The sequence below is a fragment of the Aulonocara stuartgranti genome (genome assembly GCF_965226115.1).
Source record: "Aulonocara stuartgranti genome assembly, chromosome: 13".
NCBI classification, from domain to species: domain Eukaryota; kingdom Metazoa; phylum Chordata; class Actinopteri; order Cichliformes; family Cichlidae; genus Aulonocara; species Aulonocara stuartgranti.
The window spans coordinates 13,017,627-13,041,884 of NC_138949.1; the positions used below are offsets into that span (position 1 = coordinate 13,017,627).

General features: G+C 41.7%; 1 protein-coding gene across 1 annotated transcript in view; it reads left to right on the forward strand.

The window, feature by feature from the left end:
* macrod2 (mono-ADP ribosylhydrolase 2) overlaps window positions 1–9,771 on the forward strand; it is a 413,432-nt gene extending 403,661 nt beyond the window's left edge. Inside the window, exons 16-18 of the mRNA XM_082556428.1 lie at window positions 6,426–6,461; window positions 6,880–6,942; window positions 8,436–9,771. Of these exons, the coding sequence (XP_082412554.1) occupies window positions 6,426–6,461; window positions 6,880–6,942; window positions 8,436–8,455 (119 nt within the window). The 3' untranslated portion in view covers window positions 8,456–9,771. The remainder of the gene's footprint in view (window positions 1–6,425; window positions 6,462–6,879; window positions 6,943–8,435) is intronic.
* Window positions 9,772–24,258: the final 14,487 nt, after the last annotated feature.

A 24,258-nucleotide genomic window follows, 5' to 3' on the forward strand; every position in this document is an offset into this window, starting at 1 on the left:
CAACTCTGAGAACAAAATGTTCGCTTGCTTCATTAGTTTCAACTTCAGTACCATACAGTTTTTTGCCGTCATGCTATGTCATTAAAATGTATCACTGAAAATATATCTGCAGAGAAAGAGGGTGAACAGCTTCATCCTTTATCATGATGTCTCCGTTACGTCCACGTCCACTGCTGAAATATACGTGGTGCTTTTAATGAGGTTCGCCAATCAAGCTGCTCCTTTTCTGACCTTTCGGTGATAAACAGCTGCTCTGCCCGGGCTTCTGTTTTCTCTGCAGTCTAGACAAGCACTTTGATTATATTGACCAGTCCAATCCATAAGGAAAACCTTGAGCTGCCCAGAAGAGGCATCACTTCATAACTGCAAGTCAATGCATAACTGCAAAGACGGCAACACACACACACACACCCGGGCCATCCTCTGCAAACATGCCTCTTCCACACCTCGCTCAGACGTGACGTGTCCCATTTTAATGTATCACAGGGGTTAGCCGGATCACCTAGCGCCGGATTCATCTCTCCCCCTGCAAGACCGTCTGTGTCTTGATATAGTAAACCACAATAGGTATTGAAAACAGCAGCGGGCATCTACCTGCAGCAGGCCCTTTAGCAGCACAGGGAGAGTCTAAAGATTATGTAAAGTAATTCAGTGAGTGATGAGAGAGGAGCAGGCCACCACTGACAGCAGGTTTAGCAGGTATGTAGGTCACACAGGGGGAGGCCTTTTTTGCATTTTTCCCTTCCGTGTCTATTTTTGTGTTGTCTCCCTCTCTTACTTCTTTACTTAATCAGTTATTCACTTATTCCTTTCATCTCTTTGCATCACAGTGTTCTGGCTCTTTTAAAAAAAAATCCACTCTGTTGTCTTCTGACAGACGGTGGTGACTTTCTCACACTACCTTGGACGAAATGGGTAATAGAAAAAGACTAAAAAGAGAGATTAAGGAGAGACTTTGCCAATGGAGACAACATTTTTACTGGCTTTCGTGTTTCTTTCAAACCCTTTGCATTATCAAAGGATTGCCACTGGTCATTTTTGTAGCATATCTGAACCCCCTTCTTCTCTTGCCATTGCTGGCTGCCTTTTAATCATCTTCACTTCTCCCCGAGTAGTAGCTTAACCCCAAAGCAGATGGTGTCCTGTTCTCTTTTCACTCATTCGGAGTACTTTGTGTTTTCTCATCTTGTCAAGCATGGCCCAGGCCTCTGTAATGAGTTTGGGCCTTTTCAGTCTGTTTAGAGGACCCTGACACAACTCTGAGCCGCCCCACCGCAGCCACCACTACAAGGTTACCCAAACCCGCAGGGGAGCACAATGCTACTTAGTGTCCACAACCCCTTGGCCTTTTCTTGGGGAGAAGAAAGGCAGAATATTAATGAAGACTCTTGGCTTTTCAGGAGGATAGCAGTAGAGAGGGGCGGTCAGTGTTTACTGAACAGGCTTGTTTTCATCTCCCTAGCCCGCAGGTCACAGCTCAATGCTCTTTAATTGGCTCAGATTGTCAGACAGTGTTCCATCTCGTAGAAGAGAAAACTCTAGCTATCAAATGCTGCCTCCAGCACCACCACCACCCCCTACTGCCTCCCTTTACAAAATCCCCTCCTCTTTTTACTGCTTTGAGAGTGGCAGCTCATGCAGCTAAGCTATTTCCACAAGCATGTACTACAAACTTAAAATTAACATATGAAAATGGGTTGCTTTCCACATTTACCAGCTCATTAGTTCTTTTGGTTGGGCACTTGTTGAGCTCCACCCATTCTTGTTTTGCCTGAGCAAGGATGTCTTTAATTATCTTTGCAGTAGGCATATCAGACCCAAAGCTATTAGCCCATGCAAAGTTCAATGAGGGACTCTTTGATACTTGTTAAATATACATAACCCAGGACAGACCAGTCCCGAGTCCCCCATAGACCACCCAGTTTAAATAATTTTCCTCTCATCCCCCTGAAAAGAATAGAGCACCGACAGATACTGGCATCGACCTTGACATTTTCCTTCTTTTTTCTCTCAAGATAACGTGCCATTGAACAAGCCGTGGCCCTCCAACTGCATCACAAAAGCTCCAAACAACAGACTGAACTCAGGCAAAATAGAAGTACTTAATGCACTCGGTGCAAGACGTCGCGCATTCTCTAGTGAACCGTTCATGTGCTGATGGCTTTCAGTTGTTCCTAGACTGATATCGCCATGGCTCATGTTCATTGTTAGAGTGGAAGCAGGCAGCTGGACACCTGTGTGATCTGCTTGGGATCAAAGCTCCGAGATGTTTTCAGACACAACAGACCAGCCTGCCATGCCATGCTTTAAGGATCAAATGAACAGAAGAAATTCTCCTAAGGGAACTGACACTGTAGAGCGCAGACACTTCTACACCTCGATCGATTTCTTTTCTTTTCTCTTTCATTTTTTTTTTTAACTGCTCAAGATGACGAGATTAAAAAAGACTGTGAGATGTCCTGTGGCTAAAGGACAAAGGGAACCTCCTGTTCTGCTCACGGCTCCTGTCTGGAACATTAAACAGAGACGGTTCCCATGCTGCTATGTGGGTGACCCATGGGGACTGCCTCCCTTGCTGAGTTGGAATGACAAGACCATTAAAAGTTGCGTAAAAGCAGAAATGCTGGTGGTCATGACAAACACCATTTAACAATGATGAGTACACTTATCACACAAAAGCTACAGCTAATCAAAAATCCATCTCCTATTCAAACATTGTTTTCACATTTTAACTCGTCGCTGCTGCAGTTCAAACACACTTGCTGTCGTCACTGAATATTGTGCTGCGGTATACTAATGCTGACCAACAAAACGCTAACTACCGCTTGTCTAATAAATGAATGGAAGGTGGGGGGATGTAATTTTCTGCTTGTCTGCATGCGAGGGTGACTTATGCCCAACTCTCTTCCTTCCTCTCCCTTCTCTCATGTGTGGAAATGTGAGCGCATGCAGTTTTACTCCTTCTTGATGGTTTTCTCTCCAGGATGTTTTTAACTGAACTTCTAAAAGGCTGAAATGACAGAAAAAAATGTTAAAGAACTTAAAAGTTAGTTAACGTTTGAAATGTTTCTGATATTCCGGGTGACCTCTGCCCATCTCTAAATTAGTCCGGCTTGATCTCTGTCTCCTTCGTCTTCACCAAAACACGATGATATCATGACCGATAATAACTGATTACAGTTCAAATATGTGGAATCAGATCAAAAACCCTTTTGGAAAATCTCATTACCAGTCACCTCATCCAAGTTTGCCGGTCTCAGTGAAGTCGAGTCTCTCTTTTGCACGCCCTCACTCATAAATTTGGGGTCGCTCATCTGTTGGGATGGCAGATTTTGCCACCTAATGTAAAGTCTTTCATGCATAATTGATCAGTAATTCCAGTTATGACAGCACATCTGAAAACTGCTGTGCTGATTAAAGAAGCAGTGCATTTGTCTAGTTCGGTGTCTGGGATTAGAGAAAAAACACAAGAGATGTCAGTGTGTTGTAATAAAAACATCATAAAACATAAAACATACTAAAATTATGGATTTCATTATCTTTACCCGTAAGATTGGAGCATAACTGGCAGAAATCTTTGGCTTCTATAAGTTGTGAAATCTTTACATTTTAAGATTTGTTCATGCGTTGTTGCAAAAATTAACTAAATTTGCTAACAAGCTGACAGACAGACAGTAAATAAGGTTATAGAAGTATTTGAATTATTCCTATGATAATGTTATCGTGAATGAGCCTCGTGGCCGTGATCGTTCGAAAGTAAAAATCTGATCTCTCGCAGCCCTGAAGTGTTCTGCTTTCTTCACAAAACAACACAAAGTGGCTTTTAGTAGAGCTGAAAGAGAATTAAGAGACCTTGTTGCGCAAGTGTACGAGAGGACAAGTACATTAGAATCTCTGTTTTACGAAACAGGTCCTCAACTGGCAATTTTAATAAATGGCAGCAGCAAAACACCAGTCTCGGTGTCAAAATTGAAAAGGTGACTCCTGCGTCCTGGCCTTCAAACCAGCGTACAAAGAAAAAGACCAATTTCCTCCTACAACAAGACAACGACCCAAAGCGCAGCTCCAAGCTATGCACGAAGAATTTCGAGTGGAAGAAGTCAGCTGATAAGCAGCAGAGAGGCCAGCACAGTCACCAGCTCTCAATTATTTTGCCCTCTTTCTGTAGACTCACATTAACCCATGTACATACAAATTCTGTAACCAGGGCTGAATGCTCGTAATTTACATACCAGCATGGAGGCTAGGGGTCACCATCAAGGACCCCTCAAGTCCTTGGTATTAAAAAACATTGCTGTAAGCTGTCCACTTTCCCCGCTGAGGGAGTAGTCAATTCACTCTGTTTTTCTTCTATTTTTCTTATCTGCCCTCTGTGGACTGTGCTTCTCCTTCACCAGAGGCCCATTTTTCTTCTCCCCCCCCCCCAAAAAAAATCTTGTTTATGTGTTTACCACAGCACCCTCTGATGCTCCTCTAAATGATAGCCCTTTCACTGTCAGCACAAATTAGAGAACGAGAGAAACCAATGCTGCTGTTCCCTCCAAGCTTCAGTCAGAAAGAAGCTGAAGCCACAATCATCTGAAAATCTGAACTTTTTTTTCCTTCGTTTTGATCAGTGTTGGGTATCGAAAGGGGAGGAGGATGCTACCCAAGCTCCAAGACCGTGTTGTCATTACCTAGGAGAGAACAAAAAAGGAGCATCTGGAATGAGGCCGCTGCTTCAGTGAGCTCCTGCTGCTACGCGTAGACATGCTAAGCTAGTTCATACGACGGAGGCTGTATTCCAGTGTCGGGCACATTTCCCATGTCTCGCCATCAGCTTTAATGCACATAGAGATTATGTGGAAAAGCGTTAATGAACGGCATATCATTTGATGCGTATGCATAATTAATTACTTCACTATTGATGCCATACGGGTAACACATCCAAAACACATCTGGCACAATGTGCGTGTCATGCTTCCTGTCAGTTTAGTCTATTACAGCAGGAAAATCTGCTTCTTTGATTAATTTATAATAAGCCAGAAGACATTAAAGGGAAATTCTGGGTTATTTAGAGCTGCTTTCCTTTTCTGGTTATTTTTCATCTGGATGAGTCATTTTGGTTGGTTCTGATAGCGTTTTACTTAAAGTCACGTCTGGGATCTGGGGACAGGCTGGCAAAAAATTCAAATTAAGTTTTAAATAAGTTCATTTAAGCCAGATAATTTAAACCAATTACTACTTGGAGGAGACAAAAAACAGTTTGAAGCGCACTTGTCGCACTGCTGGCAAGCACAAACGAATCAAGATTTGTAGTCTACATATGGTGCGTGCGTTACTATTTTCCCACATCAATTATGCTCCTAAGTATAATTACGTTATTACTGATAGAAATCACAGGCATTGTGCCAAAGCAATAAAAAATAACATCCAAGTTATAAATAACCAGAAGATAAAAAGGACATAATATAATTCCAAGGCCGTTTCCATGCCACAGATCAAACGGTAAAAGAAAGCAGGGGGATATTGTTGTTGCTTCATCCTTCCTGCTTTTCTGCAGTCCTTGAGTCCCGGTGCTGTCTTGGAGAGGAGAAATTTATCCCAATATGTTGCAACAGATTAAATCAGTTTTATACTGAAGAAGCAGTATAATGGATTTTCTACACAGCTGACAGAGTCCTAGTGAGACAGCCAGCGAGGGAAAGCTATTGTGCAATGCACAAACTTTCATCTCGCTTTGAGGACCTTAGATACCTGCAATTACAACCGTGAGTGTATAATGACCTCAACCGCAGCCTTGTTCCTCTGAACATACAGAACACCGGAGCAGCCTTAGACTCCATGGTTGCTTCTATCATCCCGAAGCAGTTGTATTTGTTTACATCATCACCAGACTGCCTGGGGAGTGTGGTTATTTTTATGGTCTGCTTTGTTTGGTTGATTGCTGTTGCGAAAGGGGGGAGCGCGAAGGTTTGCTCTGGGAGTGACTACGAAGGAGTTGTGCGACTACAGAGGTAACGGGGAGGATAGACGGGGAGAGGGAAGCGTCTGTGTGTGTGTGGTGGGTGGATGTTGGGGGGGTCTCAAGCTGCCTTATGGGAACGGTGGTTTGTAATTAATTTTGAATGCATCTCTCTCCCTTCTCAGATTTTGTTTTGTTCCGTTTTGAAGTGTTGCACTTCAGGAGGGCGCTGAAATTCCAGGCTTGAGAGTTGAAGCATCAGGATAAATGGAAATGTTTGCTCATGAAATCCTGGACTAGTTCCAGGATGATCGACTCTGTTGGTCATAAAGCATTTTGACAAAAGCACAAAGAGTCGCTGAATAATCCTGAATAATGGCTGCGTTTACCCAAATTTGAGTCTGTTTAACCGTATCCGCGTGCACGAATCGACTTTTAGAATAGCTAACATGTGCGTATTTGTGTGTTCTCCATGTTACAGATTCTCAGACGAACGACACTGGCACCAGCAGTGGAGGTGAGCCGAGATTATGCGTTTTCAGAGTAGAGACTCCCTAACAGCCTGACAGCCACATCCCTTCCTCAATTTCTTCCCTTTTTTCACAACACAGTACATATTAGCCTTTGATTATATAAAAGATGCATTTAAATTTTAGAGCTGGGAAGCTGCAGACAGCATCAGAAGTCGGTTTTTTAATGAATTCACATATAAAAAAAATCATTATAAGATGTTCGCATAATCTTCAGTCCTGATCTGAAGCCGTCTCTCTTAGCTCCACTGTAACTACAAACCGAACTCAGGCTCACAAGCTTGGCGAGGCAGCGCTTGTTTAGGTATATTGATGCTTCTTGGCACAGAAAAGTGGGAAGGGCTGCCTGATTTTCATGGCCTTTTGTAATATTTCCCCGCTCTCCTTTCTTTTACTCCCTTCTAGGAGAGACGAACGATCCTGTCGAGGACTCGGAACAAGCTGATTCAACTCTAACTCAGTCCAAAGGTAAAAGCTTGAAAGAAGCACTCACACCCGCTTACTGGCTCACACTGATGTCACACACATCTCTATAAGTGGATTCTTATTAGTGGCCACAGCTGCTGAATTAAAATTCACTTCTTTTCGAGAATCCTCCGCTGCGCACAGCCAAGTGTTACCCAGCTTCACCCTACTTGTCTCCATTCCCCCTCCCCGTCTGTCTCCATCTCCTTGTCTCTGTAGGGGCAGGCAGCCGGCAGTACGTGTTCCTTCAGGGCCAAATGCATTTGTAAATCCTCTGTACCCATTTCAGGTCTGCAACTATAACCCTGATATTTTAGTATATGCGCGTCGGCACGTCTTTGGAGATTGAGTATGATGAATTACCTGCACCCTCAACTATTGGACATTTAATAAATCAAGTGTGCAAAGCATATTGTTTTAACATGCAGCCAAAACAGACTGTAGGGGTAATAATAATGCCAATAAATCATATCTGATAAGGATACTACACTGGTCTTATCCTCAGGTCTTCGTTGAGATTTAGGCTAATAAGACAGCATATAATTTGAATGTAGTCATCTATGGAGGGTGCTATTAATTTCTGTGAACACGCTTGTTCTCTGTGTGGGTCCAAAGAAGCGATGAGCCAAAAAAGAAAAAAATGGCTTTCGGATTTGGGCATCGTATAGTTTCCAGGTAGAAAAAATTAATTTAAGCAACTGCTACGAACAGATTGTTGGGGTTGAATAAATAGGACAGGGAAGCAGCATATGAAATAACTTGGCAGAGGTAGGTGGGTTGGTGTAGAAAGGAGAGAGCTTAAACAATGCCAGACAAAGCAGCCAGGAAAAGGGGAAAAAAAGCCTGTTGCTGGACAACCGAGTGCATCAGGGTGGGACTGTGTGCGAGGGAGATGGTTAGTTCATAGTGTGCCGTTAAAATTAGCCAGAGTACATCAAAACTTACTGTATGACATTTTTAGAGCAAAGTTGATGTGTTGTTTTATCTTCAAACACAAAAATCACGTCATTTGCGGTGAAATGGGAACAGAGGAAACGGATCTGCCTCGATGTCTCTGTCTGCCGCACACAATTTTTCGAGCATCACTGAGCTGGATTTTGACGAAGCTTTGAGTTGTTATAAAGTACGTGTCATCCCTGTTTACTGGCATTTACAGATTAGTGCTTTTGTTTCATTTGACTTGTATTTATGTACTCCTTTACAGTCTAATGCAATCCACAGCCAGAAATCTTGAACTCTTTTCACAATAAAGACAACATTTGACGACCTCCCCTTTACCCTTAATGATGATCAGTATATATCAATAAAGACGTGGTTTGATGACCAACAGTTTTTGGGTTTTTTCCACTAACCTCTGATGATGCTGATGCTGATTCTGATTACGCCAAAAAAAACCCAAAAAAACGTTCAGTTTAGAAAAGAGCTTCAAGGGTTGCTCCTAGTACGCCTCCAAGACAGAGTGTTGAGGAAATGTCTTGTCATTTGTTTCCATCCAGGCACTGAGAAGAAAGACTGACCAGCTGAAGGGAAGACAATCAGCCTCATCTGACAGCCAGCAAACTGTGCGAAGGCCACACTGGTGTCAGCCTGGCCCATGTCAGTATGGGCTCTGACACTGGCCCAGGAAAACCAGTTACTCACAAGATGCTCACATTCCCAACTTTACTTACCCTCCCCTCTCTTGGTTAAACTATTCATCCCTGAAATATGTATGTACTATATGTATATGTATGTACAAAACCTTACTTATAGGACTTGAACATATCAACCAGAAAAGATGAGCCATACCTCACTGTGTGTTAGAGTCATACATCATTCTGCCCGAAGGGTGCAATGAGATAAACCAGGTTCAAGTCTTGCTATTTGATAAACCCACTGTGAGAGCATGGCGAAGCTGTCATTGGACAACAGCCACAGCTCCTACATGTTGACACTCCCGGCTGGGTGATGCTAAACATCAACCATCCTTTTTAGTTTTTACTGACGCCACCAGTACAGTCACGATGGCGCTCGGTAGTGGGACGACAGCCTGCATTTGTAATCTGCTTTGGAGTGCGACACACTGACACCTGCCACGTCTCCTCACACACCGCCGCAGCTTCGATTTCCATTCTTTAGTCAGATCGGCCAATGCCCCGATTCGCGTTGCGGTCTGTGAGGCGACGTGCCGCTTGCCAGGCCTTTCATCTGAACATCACTAATCAAGTCTCATCTCCGCTGCTGCCGTGACTGCAGCTTTACTCATTTTAACCAGGAAACTGTTCATTAACGCCCGTGCACATAAACGAGGATGTGAGTGTCTTTTCAACAAATCGATTTGAGTCTTCTTTTTAATTTCCCCTCCCTCCCCTTTCCTTTTTCTTTGCCATTTCCAGTGCATGCCAGGAAATTGCTTTGAACTTCACCTACATAAACAAGAATTGCAGTCTTCTTCGCTTTCGCTTGTCTTCTTACCAGATTGTCTATAATTGTATCGAATGAATCTGCCTTATTTCATATCAAATTACAAAAAAACCATCACAATCACAGACCTGAGGAGGAGATGTATGAGTTCTTGGTTGTGTATTGCTTGCAGATGATTTGTATTTTTAAGTACATGTAATGGCTAACACCTGTTTTTTTTTTCCTTTCTTTAATTTTTAAAAAAGGGGTTTTGGTTTGTTTCAAATGTTGGTATGAGTCATTAATTATTTTCAGTGGTGCCATACTAAAGATCAGAGAAATTACAGTTCTTAGAAATGATGCCTTCATACTTTGATGTTTGCTTTGCTAAATTATAACACAAAAAACAACTAATAAAATTTAAGGTGGAAGCAATGGGTCAGCTTTTAATGTACCTTGTTTTGTGTCTTGATTCGTTGCCATCATCATGACAGCAGCGTATGTTTTATTTTATTCTAATAGCGACCAGCACAGTCGGTTTCCTCTCAGCTGTGTGTGAAATTCAACAACTGTAACAGAGCAATCAGTCGTGTGTCTCTGGGCAGTCAGAAACAATTAGTCTGTCCTTTGATCTCCTGCATGCTCACTCCCTGGCCCTCAGGCTCTCCCTTGTATCAAACGAGACAAGATATCTGGCAGAACCTCTAACCCCAGAGCCCTCCCACCCTCTGAGAAACGCCTGAGACCTCACAAAAAGCTTGTTACCACAGTCTCAGTCTCAACTTATCAAAGAAGCTCTTATCTGCAACAAAACCAGCACGTATATAAACAATTAGTCGCTGTGGCCACAATTCAAAACCTGAAAGTGGCTACACAGCACCTTATACTTAAACTCACCTTTATTTGAATCTCTGCTGCACACTTAACGCAAAATCACGTGACTGCCTGACACATACAATGCTGCAATGAGAAAAAAATACATGAACACAATAAAACACAGACTTCAACTACAGTACAGGAATGTGCAGACATTTGATGGTCTTCAGATGGTATTGCATGGTAGCTCAAAATCTGATGGTACTTGTCATAGTTCCATCATGTTGACACAGTCTCCAACACGACTGGTTGAAATGCAGCCTCAAACAAAGCGTCCACTGTGTGTAGACACTCACTGCTGTATCTCTGCTGACCTCCTTCATACTTTTTGACAATGAACTGAACCAAAACGTATACATTTGGATTTTTCACTCCATAACACCTGTTGCCACTGATTTTCAGTCCAGTTATTGTGTTACTTAGCATACCTCAGCCTTTTCTCCCTGCTTCCCTTCCTTATGAATGGCTTCTCGACAGCCACCCTCCCACTGAGGCCGTTTCTGATGAAGCTTCAGTAAACAGCAAATGGATCAGATGAAGTGCCAGATGCATCTATCTGATCCTGTCTTTGGTGGATTTCTCCTGGATTTCTCCTGATTTCTTAAGGATGCGATTTTTGGATGCTGTTCATCAGCTATAGATACATTTTTAAAGGCTGTTGCTTCTTTTGTCCTCCACTTGTCCAGTTTCCTTATTTTTTATTTAGTATGCTTAGATCTGCCAGGTTTTCAGCTAATAGCGCCTTGGGAATCACCTTGCGTTACAAAAATACTATGTTATGCTTGTCAAACTGTGTTATGTTTGGCATTTTTCATGGATTCAACTAAGAAATGAGAACTAATTCATTTCTTGACAGGCTGGTGTTAAAGTGCCTAAAGATACAATTGCAAATTGGTTCTTTGCTAAGTTGTCTATTATATGTGGACACAGCACAGGTTCAGCACTTGAGTTAGGAGCCTTTTTATTCTTGAATGATTCATTTGTTAGTGTTAAGTGGATTTAAAATAAAAAAATATAAACAATTCCTGGGAAAATCGTCTGGTACAAGGACTGGAATGGAAGTGAGTGGCAAAAGCAGCCAAAAGAAAGCCTGGAGAACTATCTCTCAATACCACTTTAAACATTACAAGAAGGTCCGGCTACTTGGAAGAAGAATACAAAGCAATGAGGGGTGGCTGAAGACTTTTGCACAGTACTTTTTGTCCAATTTGAATCAAATTTGCTGACTTAATGACACCCCACATATTAAAAATTAATGTGTGACATCACCTACTGGTGTGTGTGTGGACCTGCATGTTAAAGCTTTTTGGACCCAGAAGTGAACACATTTAGAAGAGAAGAGGAAACTCAAAGTACTTACCTTACACTAGGTCAGGAAAGTGCACAGCACAGACATAGGTGCCTGCTAATCCGTGCTAATTAACACACTAATAAATCAGTCAACAAAATTAGAGCATAGACAAGCTATACCAAATAGTGACACAGTAAGCAATATTTTTGTTCACATTCTTTAGAAAAACACCACACTACAAACAGTCGATACAGTTCATTAACTTGTATTAGCTGAGGTGAAGTCTCAAGTCAACGCCAAATAAAACGGTCACGCCACTTCATTAAGGCAAAACCTTTTGCCTTAATGAAATCTAAAGGAGTGAATCATGAAAAATCTTACTCCACCTCCCTAGACACCCGTCTGATTCACCAACGCCAGGTTTCCATATAAATTCACAAGCAAGAGTACCAGTATGGCAGCTTTGTGTGGTTCAGTGTAAATAAGCAAAGGTGTTGTCTGAATACCATTAAGGCAGTGTTATAGATACATAAAAGGAGAAAATACCCAGCCACACTCAAAACCTCTAAAAACTGAACAAACCACTGTTTTGTTTTGATTACTCTTGGTACTCAGAAAGGGGGACATCTACTGTTACTACTGTGACAACAAGCATGTGAGGTATAATTACAACTACTTTGCTAGGCGGCCACCAACTCCCCAAAAGGAAACAAATTCTTGCATGTTTCATTACCCAACAGAAATGGGCATTCATCAAGAGCTGTTGGCTTTGCTGATTTACGCCGTAATCCAAGCACGAAACAGAATGATAATTAGACAAGAAACAAAATTTGGAGGAGACAACACAGGCTGCTGCTGCAAAGAGCTTTAGGTGGGGAAACTTTATGAGTGCAAAGCGAAAAACTGTACTTTATAAACATAGCTGCTCTCCTGATTGCAGTATTTGCCATTAGCTCAACCCTGGTTGCAGGTTATGTATACATATCATTTCTGTACATGTGACCTCAATGCTCTTTAGTTCAGAGAACACCGAGCTCAGATGAGAATGTGACTCCAGAGAGAGGTAAGGTAAGACGACTGTGTGCTGCAGACGCCTACTGCACTAAACGTCCACCATGGCTGGCCCGGATGGCTGTCAACAGGTTTTGTTGTGTCATAATTGTGCAACAGCCACTCAAAATGATGGATACGTGTGCAGATGAGTGTTGTTAGACCACTGGGTTGCATACTCTTGTATTAGTGTAATCACTACATTACAAGCGCATGCTGGCATGGTTGGGCAGTTGAGATCCCAACTTCTTGAAATACAACACATGTTTTTAGAAAGCTGAGCTAAGTTTCACTAACTAGCTAACACAGCATTTTATATAAAGAACATCATTAAGTCAAACATGGTAGTGGTAGTATGACGATGTGGGACTGCTTCGCTGCTTCACGGCAAAACCTGTAAAAGACGCACCAGCCCACCATGTCCATTTCACATGTATGCAGAAGCAGACATACAGTAGCAGCAAAGGGAGATAATATATTTAAAGCCACTACAACTTTTGGATGTGTACACTTCCCATTTTGGAGCGGCACATTGTGAGATGGACATCCTCAGTTCACGCCCAGGAGCTTAGGATCACCTGGGTTATGCAGCAGCACAGTGATCCAGAATACACCAACAAATCCACCTCTGAAAGGTTAAAAAAACAAAACAAAAAAGATTTTGAGTGGCCTAGTCAATGTCCGGACTTAAATCTGATTAAGGTTGTTTGGTATGGCCTTAAAAAGTTTGTTCATGCTTGAAAGCCCTCTAATGTGTGTTGTGGAAGTTTTCCATTTAAATAAAGCCTGCAGATGAGCGGTGAGCGGTAGCTAACATTCTTTAATCCAAACACACAAAGAACATACAACCAAGCTTGAGAGAGCCTACATGACCACGGGGCAGGGTCAGCAGAGTCTCTCTCTGAGCCTAGCATGGCTCTCAGTTAAATACCTTCTCCAGGAACAAAAGGCAGTACACAGTTGTTTCACACCTTAAGGTTCACACTCCCTTGCTACTTCCCAGAGTCCTCGAAGAGACAAAAGACTGGTCCTGTGGAGTTCCTGTTTCCCCCAACATCCTTACTACATCCCCTACCATTTGTCTTAAGTATGAGTGTCAGACATGTTAATACAATAAAATAATGTGATTAATACCCAAGTAAAAGAAATTCTATACATGTGGTTGGATTAAAACATTTCTGCAAAGAAGAGTGGGTCAAAATGTATCCACAGCTACTGTATCTGATAGGCTCATTGCCAGTTATTGCAAACACTTGATTGCAGTTCTTGCTGCCAAGGGGGGCATAACCAGTAGTATGGATGATTTTCCCTTAATAAATGAAAACATCATTTAAAAAAATGTATTTTGTATTTATTCAGGTCATCTTTCTCTAATATTAAAATTTGTTTGATGATCTGAAAACATGTAGGTGTGACAAACATGCACAACCTAAACTATAAGACTAGGAGGACACCGTCAGACTGCTAATCAACATACAAACAAAAAGTTTGTCCTAACAGTGGGAAAAAAAACTCCAAAACACACATATTGTGCTGTTTCCACCAGAGAAGCATCTATCAAATATGGAAACATGATGTTTTAAATATTGTGTTGTGATCATTTATATTTGATAACTCAATCAAAAGCAAGCTTTAAGAAACAGGTTTCCCATCTGCTGGGAAAGGCAAATTTAAAACCAGAAAGTTTCACATGGTGTTAGCAGCCACCGTGTTTGTATTCCTTAACTTGTCGCATGCCAAGCAGATGTCAGCAGTGATTGTCCCCGGAATGGAGACTGTTTAAATTTTAATGTCTTCATTTAAATGTTGCATGTCGGAGCAGAGGGTTCCCTGAACCTGAGCAGTAGGTAGTGTCGGGGGAAACGGCTTCAGCACAGACTCGCTGCTGCGCGCTCGCTCCTTTGCATACAAAATATGTCAACGCTAAAATAACAAACTAGTTAGAAAAAAAAACCCCACTTCTGTCCTACTTTATAACAAACAGTGATGGATTTTCTTGCTTACATACGATTTTTGATGTTAAGCAGCTCTGCAACAACAGGTAAAGCTACTACACCTGCTTCACACTCCAATAAATCATGAACACACACGATAGGGTGGTTTGTGTGTGTTACAGTTGTGCTGATTGACATGTGTAGGAGTTAGCGTCTCGTTAAGCTGCTGTGGGCTGATGTGATTCGCTCCATTCATTCCATTTTACAAATGAAAGCTCTGAGGACCTCTTCTTATATAACCATGAATTACCATGTTCTCTCGCCTTCTTTAAGCTCTCTCCACTTCTCTTATAACTCCACCCACCTTCTCCCAACTCTCTCGCTACACTACAGCAACCCAGTGCCACAATAGCTGTTAACACACCGCAAACAAATTGGAGAGAAAAAAAAAGTGTTAAAAAAACAGCTTTAAAGCTTTAAATCCCAGCGCTAGATAAGCTGTTTTTATCTGAAGTGCAGAGTTTGTCCTTCATGAAAATTCATCGTTCTCACAAGAGGCAAAGGCAACACCATAGGTGAACTAAGCCGAGATAAACACTCTAATTGGGATGAAAATTGACGCCGTTCATTATGGATGCCTGTCTTCAAAGGCGGCGAGAGCCACTGAAATGTTGAAAGGAAATTGACTTGCAGTGTTGCTAGTTTGCTTTGAACATGTGAGAATATGTCGATTAAACTCCACCAGCACAAGACGGTTATGCAGATTCCGTTTGCTGTCGGACCAAAAAAAAAAAGCATGTTTGTCTCGTGGTGATGGCCCCTCGTGACGAAAAGAACAAAACAGAAAGACGAATAATGATTTCAATCTCTTTATCTGGCTTTCTGTTGGTGCTCTAATTATCAACTTGATAATATGCTTCTTCAGGTGATGTAGCAAATTCTCAACGATACTTAAGTTATAGTAGAGAGAAGACTGAGCAGCTCATTGATTAAAGTATAGAGGTGGGTGGATAATCCTAATATCGATATCATGTTAGGTGTGGCTGTGTGCAGACAGGAATAGGACCCAAGGTGCAGACTCCGGAGACAGTCGTGAACTCAAAATGGCTTTAATGTGATACTCAGAATATAACATAACTGAAAAAACTCAAAATAAACTTAAACTGGAGGAATGACAGAACACACAGTAAGGTAAACAGTAGATCGCGACATGGACACAGAGAAACACAGGGCTTAAATACACAGAAGGAGCAATCAGGGAATGAGTAAAAGGAGGGAAACACAGCTGGGACAAATCAGGCCTAACGAGACCAGGGGAAGCAAAACCAGACACATTAACATCAGACATGGACTTCCAAAGTAAAACAGGAAACATAACACAGACTCACAGGCAGGCACTATAACAAAGGGAACAGAGACGTGGAACCAGGGCAGACACAGACACTGACTGGATGTGGGGATACAGCAGACAGGGGAGACAGCAACATGGAACACAGACAGAAAACCAGAACACTAAAACTCTAACCAAACCCCACCCAGAGAACCTAAACTAAGAATGATCCTAAAACCCATAAAGCAAAGCTAGAAAATAATGAAATAACAAAATCAAAGAACCAAAAACACAAAACACTGGGTCAACGAGCCAGGGACCCTAACATATCAACGCTGATATTGGTGTCGATCGATACTAGCATGATAGTGATTTAGTGGTCATTAAAACTGATGATGATGACTCACTACCGAAATTTGCAGAAATCACAACGCACAATTTAACCACCTCTAAGCATGATGACAGCTGTTCATCCGACCTGCTGCACACACACGGGATGTCCGGCTGGGAACCGAAGAAAGCACACAGTCAGGTCTGAAGTTGTTGGTATGAGCATCACTCATGTTTTAGCCAAAGGTTGTTTTATGTTCCACGTTAATCGCATGGGAAGCGACACCCATTAGTACCGGGTATTCAATTAAATTTCAGCAAGAAGCAGCAGGACTGGCGGGTGCAGTCCTGAGAGACTTGCAGCTCGTGAGCACACATCGAGAACATGCCCACCTCCAAGTTGAAGAATATTAAAATTTTGAGGTGGCAGCAGGGGATTTATCTTGTTTAAGCAATAAAAAATTTATACTCTCCTTCAAAGTGACAAGATAGAGGGGAAAAAAATAATTTAGGCAGTGGCGAACAACCCCGGGTACAACTCCAATGTGCAAATTAAAATTTTTGAAAAGTGTCTGAAGTGGCCTTCAAAAAAAAAAACACGAGTGCTCCGAGGGGGGGAAGCAGTTGCATGTGGAACGAGATCATTGAATCCACCGTGAATGCTTTTCGCAGGAGGGTTGCCTTGTCCATTCAGCTCCACAGCAAAGCGTTGGAGGCTGCTGGTGATGGTCACGGTGCTTCAACCTGCAGCTCCAACCTTCAAATGGTAGTAACACATATCTCATGCATTTGTTTTTCTCAATACCATTCATCTCGCTTTAGCACGCGTTTGATCAGCTCTGTAAATATGGGTCAAATCAATCATCTTTTAAACACAGCAGTTCCTGTTACTATGGTGCTGCTAATTGTTGAAGAGGAGCAGGACCGGCTTGGCTTGGAAGCTGTCACTATTTAAAAAAAACAGAAGCATATGTTGCTTTTATGTAAACTTGGAAAGTAATCAGGTTAAATCATTTTTCTTATGATCGGTTTATGAAAAGTTTAAATCATCGCTCGGAAACTGAATTTCTCTTGATGGAGTATTTCTGTTGTGTTTGGGCTTTTAAAATGATTGTATTTGTAATATTAGATGTAAATGCGTCCAGCGAGGCGAGCATAAACCTAGTCCCTAGGAGACTGCTGCATGAGCTGGCATCTTCTGAAAAAAAGTTGCCTTGGGAAAAAGGATAAAAGCTAGGCTATTATCTACCATAGGGATTGTGGAAAACCCATGTAACCTACCCCTGTGGATTCCGGTGAGGTTACACATAGTTATATAGATGTGCACAGCTTTTTGTGGTCAGAAATGGCTGCCACCACGGTACTCATGCTAATAACCAGTGTAGGTTTGTGTACTTGCTCATAGTTTCTATTAAACTTACAATTAGTGCTAACTTGAACTTACAGTTTAAAGTACTTTAATTTGAATGTGCTTCGTAAAAGTGAAATGAATTAAAATTCAGAGTTTAATGGATCCACTTCAGCCCCTCAGCACAAAATACTATAAAGTGTCTGCTCATCACTGCAGCTTCTTTGTAAGACTTTCTAACCAAGCACAGAACTGGCAGGCAGTCTGAGGAGTGAGGCGCGGACTGCAGAGGGCCAGAGGGAGGCCGCTGGCGTCATCACCTTCTTATCACTTTTTGGCTGCACGATCGTGCAAGAAGGATGGGAGAACTCAGGTTGCACAGGTACAACATATACTGCAGAGGGAAAGTGAGAACCAGGACCTTCAACAGGGGTGCCAAACATACGGCCCGGGGGCCAGAATGAGCCCAGCAAAGACTCCAGTTCAGCCCACAGGATGGCATTGGCAAATGTGAAAGAAGGCATAAATTTCAACTTTAAAATATATTTTAAAAAGTTTTACAGCTTTTTCATGCTGAAAAAGACCGTGCATAGGAGATAAGATAGATAAGATACCATCAAAGTAATTAAGCAATAGATAAACATGTAAATTAAAGAAAAGTTAGTTTTTTTTTTTAAAAAAAAGAGCCACCAGAATAATTTACACATTTTTCTTTAGTTTAAGCCCAAAGATTCGTGCTGACATACAAACCTTTCATGTAGAAACCTAAGAAATATTTTTTGTCATATTTAAACAGGGATTAAAGGTGTAGTCAAACTGTTTTCACTGACAGAAAAGGCAGTTTCATCCCTGACCTACAAGAAAGCCCAACAGTAACATTTCACTGCTGTGAAGCAACGGAAACACAGCAGTGAAATTTGGGCACAATAATAAAAAGATTCACTTACTTTTTTTTTTTTACTGTATTGCCATTTCCTTTGCTAAACTGTAGAAGTCTTTAGTAACTTTCACATGTCTCATTATCTGCTTTTTGTCACTATAGTGATTTTGTTATGTCACAGCACTCATCGGGCACATTTTAGAGTGAAACTGTACAAGTCTCTCTCTGTTTTCCCTGCTCCTCACTGAGCAGTAAATTAGGGCTGGGCAGAGCATGTCTCTAATGGTTTTCCCATCATCTTTATAATTCACAGGGGTGGTGTTCACACCTGACTTCATTCCACTGCCGTTTTCAAAACATTGCTTGGTTCAGTGTAAAATAAGTAATTTCACTGGGCTGTGAAACGAATGCGTGTGGTGCGGCTGTGCAGCAGTTAACTTGTTTTGCTGCTTTATGGCTCGAGCTGTTTACAGGCGAGATCAGAAAAAAGCCGTCAGGACTAATGTACAGCCTCGTGTTTAACTGGACACCCATCAGCAACGTCTGCTGATGAGCGTTAGTTAAATTGGCATCATTAGCTGCACGTTGTCGTCATTATCCTATAGGTCAAAGCTTTTATGTTGAGAACCAACCCTCTATTTGGAACACGTGAATAAATGCATGTAGCTTGTTTGAGTGCAGTATGCCCTTTGCGAGGGAGTTACACTGAAACAAGAAATTTAAATGATAATATTTCTTTATGCAGCACTAATAAACTAAGTGCTATTAGGAAAGGAATGACAAAAATGTTGCTCCCCTTTTTACAATTTCAGAAGTAATTATATTTTTTTTTCATGTTGATTTTTTTTTAAACCAGAGAATAACACCCTGAAAGCCTAATGAAAGAAAATGAAAAGCAGCAGCTCTAAAAATCCTCAGTAATTACACTGGACATTAATAAATGCATTAGCTTTATTATGCTCTAACTTTTTGAGCTGTTTGGTTATGCTGATGTTCAAATTCATTATGGCAAAAAAACAAAAACAAAAAAACCTGCCACCTGTAACTTGAAGTTACCACGAAGTGTGGGAATGAATCATCAATGCACGGAAAGATCGAGAACTTGCAAGCCAAGCAGAGGGGAGACCGGGGTTTTCACCTTGGCCATCTAATATGAATGGACTCAAGTATACAGAGACTGAAAAGGATACATTAAGAAAACATTAGGCAAGTTGGGGTTCAATTTAAATCTCTACTTTTCATTTGCCAGTTTTTACAAAGTCAGGTGTCATTTACATGTGCAAACACTTAAACAGATAATAATATATACATTTGTGTGATGGGTTAATCTGCATGTCCCTGTCAGGTGGAAACGGTGCCAATCCTGAGACAAACAATACTGTTTTAACAGGATCCAGGTTATTTCTCAAACTTAGATTTCAAGTCTAAAATGTGGGCGTTTCCACTGGTTTTCTTATTTATTAAATATAAAAACAAAAAAATAACTGCCTCTATTTGCCCTCCTGTGCTGAACCACATTATCAGGTTAATAGCTGATCTCACTACTTACCTCTGCCTACTATACTCTGATGTGTGCATGTTTATGTCAGTCAAAGCGTGGCAGAAACCCCACTTCTCATATTCAGTCAGGCACCAGCAGCTGTAGTGACACAATAGAGCAGTTTGAGGACTGGTAAAAACCTTTATTTATCCAAAAAGTGAAAATCTTCAGATTCAGGAAGTCTTTTGCAAGAGTCTCCTGGGCCACAAATGGCAACTAACATGTTTTCGTCCCATGGCAGAAGAAACCAGCTAAAAACATGCAGAAACTTGAACCATCAGCCCTCTTGCTGTGACATAACTGAGCTCTGACAGAGACACTCAGATCAGTTGCAGATGTTACAGTATTAGAACTATGAGTCCTTCTAACCCAACGCACCACCTTGTTGGTCTGGACACTTATGTCTGCATTTTGGTCTCTCGTTTGCAGACTCAGATCAGTTGACATAAAAGTTGCTGTTTGCTCTATGAACACTCTACGAGTGAAGCAAACAGCTGGTGCCACATTCAAAATTTAAATCAGGTAAGGTCTGTTTGTTTGGGTTTATTTTTTGTGAGCAAAGTTATGACTGCACCTCCGAATTCAGGCTTTGGTCCATGCTTTTATTACTTCACGGCTAGACTACTGCAATTCCCTCTATGCTGGCCTAGATCGTTCCTGTCTACATCGCCTTCAACTGGTGCAGAACGCTGCCGCTCGCCTGTTGACCGGTTCAAAAAAAAGAGAACACATCACTCCGGTTCTCTGCTCTCTCCACTGGCTCCCAGTTGCCTTTAGGATTGATTTTAAAATCTTATTGCTGGCTTTTAAGGTTTTAAATGGCACTGCACCTTCTTACCTGTCAGAACTCCTTAGTACTTATCGCCCCAGGAGATCTTTGAGGTCAGCCGACCTGATGCTTTTAGATGTTCCCAGGTATAAATTAAAGACAAAGGGAGAGAGGGCGTTTGCTGTGGCTGCACCCAGACTGTGGAACAGTTTACCTCCTCACGTCAGACTCTCCAAAAGCCTAGAAACTTTTAAAACCGCTCTTAAAACTCACCTCTTTTCATTGGCTTTTAGAAAGGTTTAATTTATTTGTTTTATATATTTTTATTTTATTTTTATCAGCGAGGTGTTATTACGAAATTGTGTTCTATTGTATTTTTATCTGTATTTACTGTACAGCACTTTGGTCAGCCTTGGTTGTTTTTAAATGTGCTCTATAAATAAACTTGACTTGACTTGACTTGACTTTGCTCTTTCATCGGCTTCTGTGTACTTAGAGGCTGAATTTCACCGACTTTAATGTGACACCAAACAGCTCGAGCAGTGATGGTGCATTTACTATCAGTATTATCTGCTATCAGGGCATCACAGTATAAAGCAGTGGTTTCTGATATCTCTGGCCATTAAACTGTGCTGCTCATGCTAACGTTTTCAAATCTAAACCCGAGGAGGAGTCGGAGCTTCCTTCCTGAGAAATGAACAGAAATGTGCTGTAGGCATTTTATCTGAATAAATAAAAATACTGCTGCTGTAGTGACTAAATCCATTGTGGTAATTCAACACCAGGCTTTATTAGGAATACTAAATCTGTACTACAGACAAGGCCTCAATCAAACCAAGTAACATTATAGCCCACTCTGTATGAAAATGAATCTTGATTATTTTTTGTGTTTATTTGCATGGATCTGTTTTAATAATTCTCCTGAAAACCCCGAAACAAACAGTTCTCAGAGGAGTGATTCTGCTGAATTAGTTTGTCTAAAATATGGTAACTAGCGCTGCCAGTTTAACTACAAGTGTGTTAATATTACATAGTTTTTTGTTGCAAATGGGCAAATTCACAACACTAATCAACAAAACGAGTCACCATCTTAAGAGCTATTCGAATGCTGGCAGAGTCCTGTGCCTGTGTGATTAACCTAACCACTCAGCAGCATGTTGGCCATTGTCAGCACTCTCGGTTGCCAAAAAAGTTGCCACAAACTTGCACTGACAAATAAGTCTAAAATGTAACACCGATTCCAGCCTCTTTTTTTTTGCGTGCTTTTTCTCCTGTTGTCACAGCTGATTGTTGACAGTGCTGCGAAGAATTGCGCTTACTTAATTATTGTTTCCAACAAATTTGAGATTACATCTCGTTGAGAAGCAGATAAGCTTGATTGCTCGAGCATTTCAGCATCTCGCATCTCGCCTGTCACCGCTGATGGAACCTTCGGGGTTCTCTGGTGCCTCCGAGAACTGTTGCCGTAGCAACAGGCTGTAGTCGTAGCAACAGGCTGTAGTATGCATCCAGAATCAGGTTGGTAACTTCAGGTGAATGAAGAGAGGAAAAGTGAATGGGACGCTCCAGTCATCCTGTCCAATTTTCCGCGGCACCGTTTGCGGAGAAAATGCGCAAAAGGGTCAAGTTATGATAGGCTGATGTAATAATAAACTGCATGTGATGATGAAATAAATAAATGCACGGCTGGAATAGTGCACTACAACCATTTCACACTTCACAGGTGAGTAGCAGTGTGGTTATGACACCTCCAACTGATCGTGGTAACAGTACACTACTGCTGGATTTAACTTTTGACTAGGAGCTGCTTTGCTGTGAAAGGCAAATTAGATATATCAGACCATTAGGTGGTGGAGGTGACATGCTCCTCTCTGAACCCACCACCTGTAAGCCACCTTTCCCTATTACAGGGCCGCCATTGCATTCATTTCTCTCTGTGGAAAGTTAACAGTGAGAAACAGCTATCTGCTGTGGTAAGTATGTGTACGTGGTGTGACCCTTAGGTGCACACTGTATGGGTGTTTATTAATTCACAGATAAGGGTGGAGGCCGCTGTTCCTTCCCACTAGGATTCATTATTTTCTGTTCCCAACTCCTGCTGGTTATGTTAATGTATCATGAATTTCCATAACAAAATAGGCATCAAGGTAGGCAGAAAAATCACTCCAGCACAGCATGCAATTTAAATGTGCCATTTCGCAACGAGTCATTCAGCAGTGAAGTGTGGATGGTTACAGACGCGCTAGCAGTCATCATCCCGAGCTACCGCAGGGGAGGGTGGAGGGTAAAGCACAGCAAGTAAGGACATTTGTCAGTGTCCCCTTTGCTTTTTTAAGCACCGTCGTCTTTTGTCCTCTTTAACGCTTCGCTCTCGTTTATCGAATAACTCAAAATATATTCTTCACATTTCATTAAAAGTGAGACTTTTCATTTGTTTACTACGACAGTAATGGGAAAACAATTCAGGGAGCTTAACACTGCTGTTGATTTATTTTGATGATGCATAGCATTAAACTCGATTAATAAATATGATTCATTTAGCATCATTGTCAAATTGTCGAGCCTCCTGGAGAGGTGCTAACAATTCAAGCGAGCTGATTAAAATGACACCAAATGCCTCCTTTCAGGCTTTTCTGTCACAGAACGCCACAGCTTCTCTGCTAGATGCGACTCAAGAAACACCTCAGACTGCAAAATACAGGGAGATTTTCTCATTCGGTGTTAATTGGCTCATTTATTATTTAGAAATGAAAGAACGGGGATTAGAGCAACTTGCCTAACAAAGTTTGGGTCTGTCGGTGCGGAGATGTGACAATGACATTAATGGAGGGAGGCTGGAGTGTCTGCAGACAGTCCATGCAACCCATCTCTCTCTTGTCAGCAGGCTAAACGCCTCCTGCCACAGCTGACAACTTTTGCAATTGATTAAGTCAGTCTTGTTGACAGGACGACACAAGGTCACAATTATGATGAATGCTCTGCTGATTCTTTTAGTATTATGGAAACTCGGGGAAACAGTTGAATCTGCTTTTGTTGAGCGTATGATTATTAGATTGGACAGTCAACATGCGTTAATTCTGCCTGTTCATGCCAGATTTATGAAAATGAAAAAGATTTCAGAGTTTACTTGGATGAATCTTAAACACGTCCCAATGTTGCACATTTCCACACACATACACGCACAGAGGCTGAAGCAGAAGGAATGAAAATTAAATTTCTGGAGCTGAATCGGTTTATTCATCGTACCATTTCATTGTGCATGTATCAGTTCACCGATCTATTAATGTAGTCTGTCAGATAGAAGCTTGGGCCTCTTTCACCTTCAGCATCTGCGCACCTAAATATCTCCCATCGCTCCAGCTCTTCACGGCTCAATACTCTCTGCTCTAATATATATGACCGATCCTTTCAGAAGCCAATTCAGAAGCTAACCACCACATTCCGGGACTTCTATCAGGTCCTGATAACGTGAGGTTTGACCATCTGTCAGCGCTGTGACTGCTGGCTATAAACTTCACGCTCTGTCTTTTTATTCATCTGTTTCTCAGAGGAGAGATGCAGCCGGCGCCCGAGAGCCACAGGCGGAATC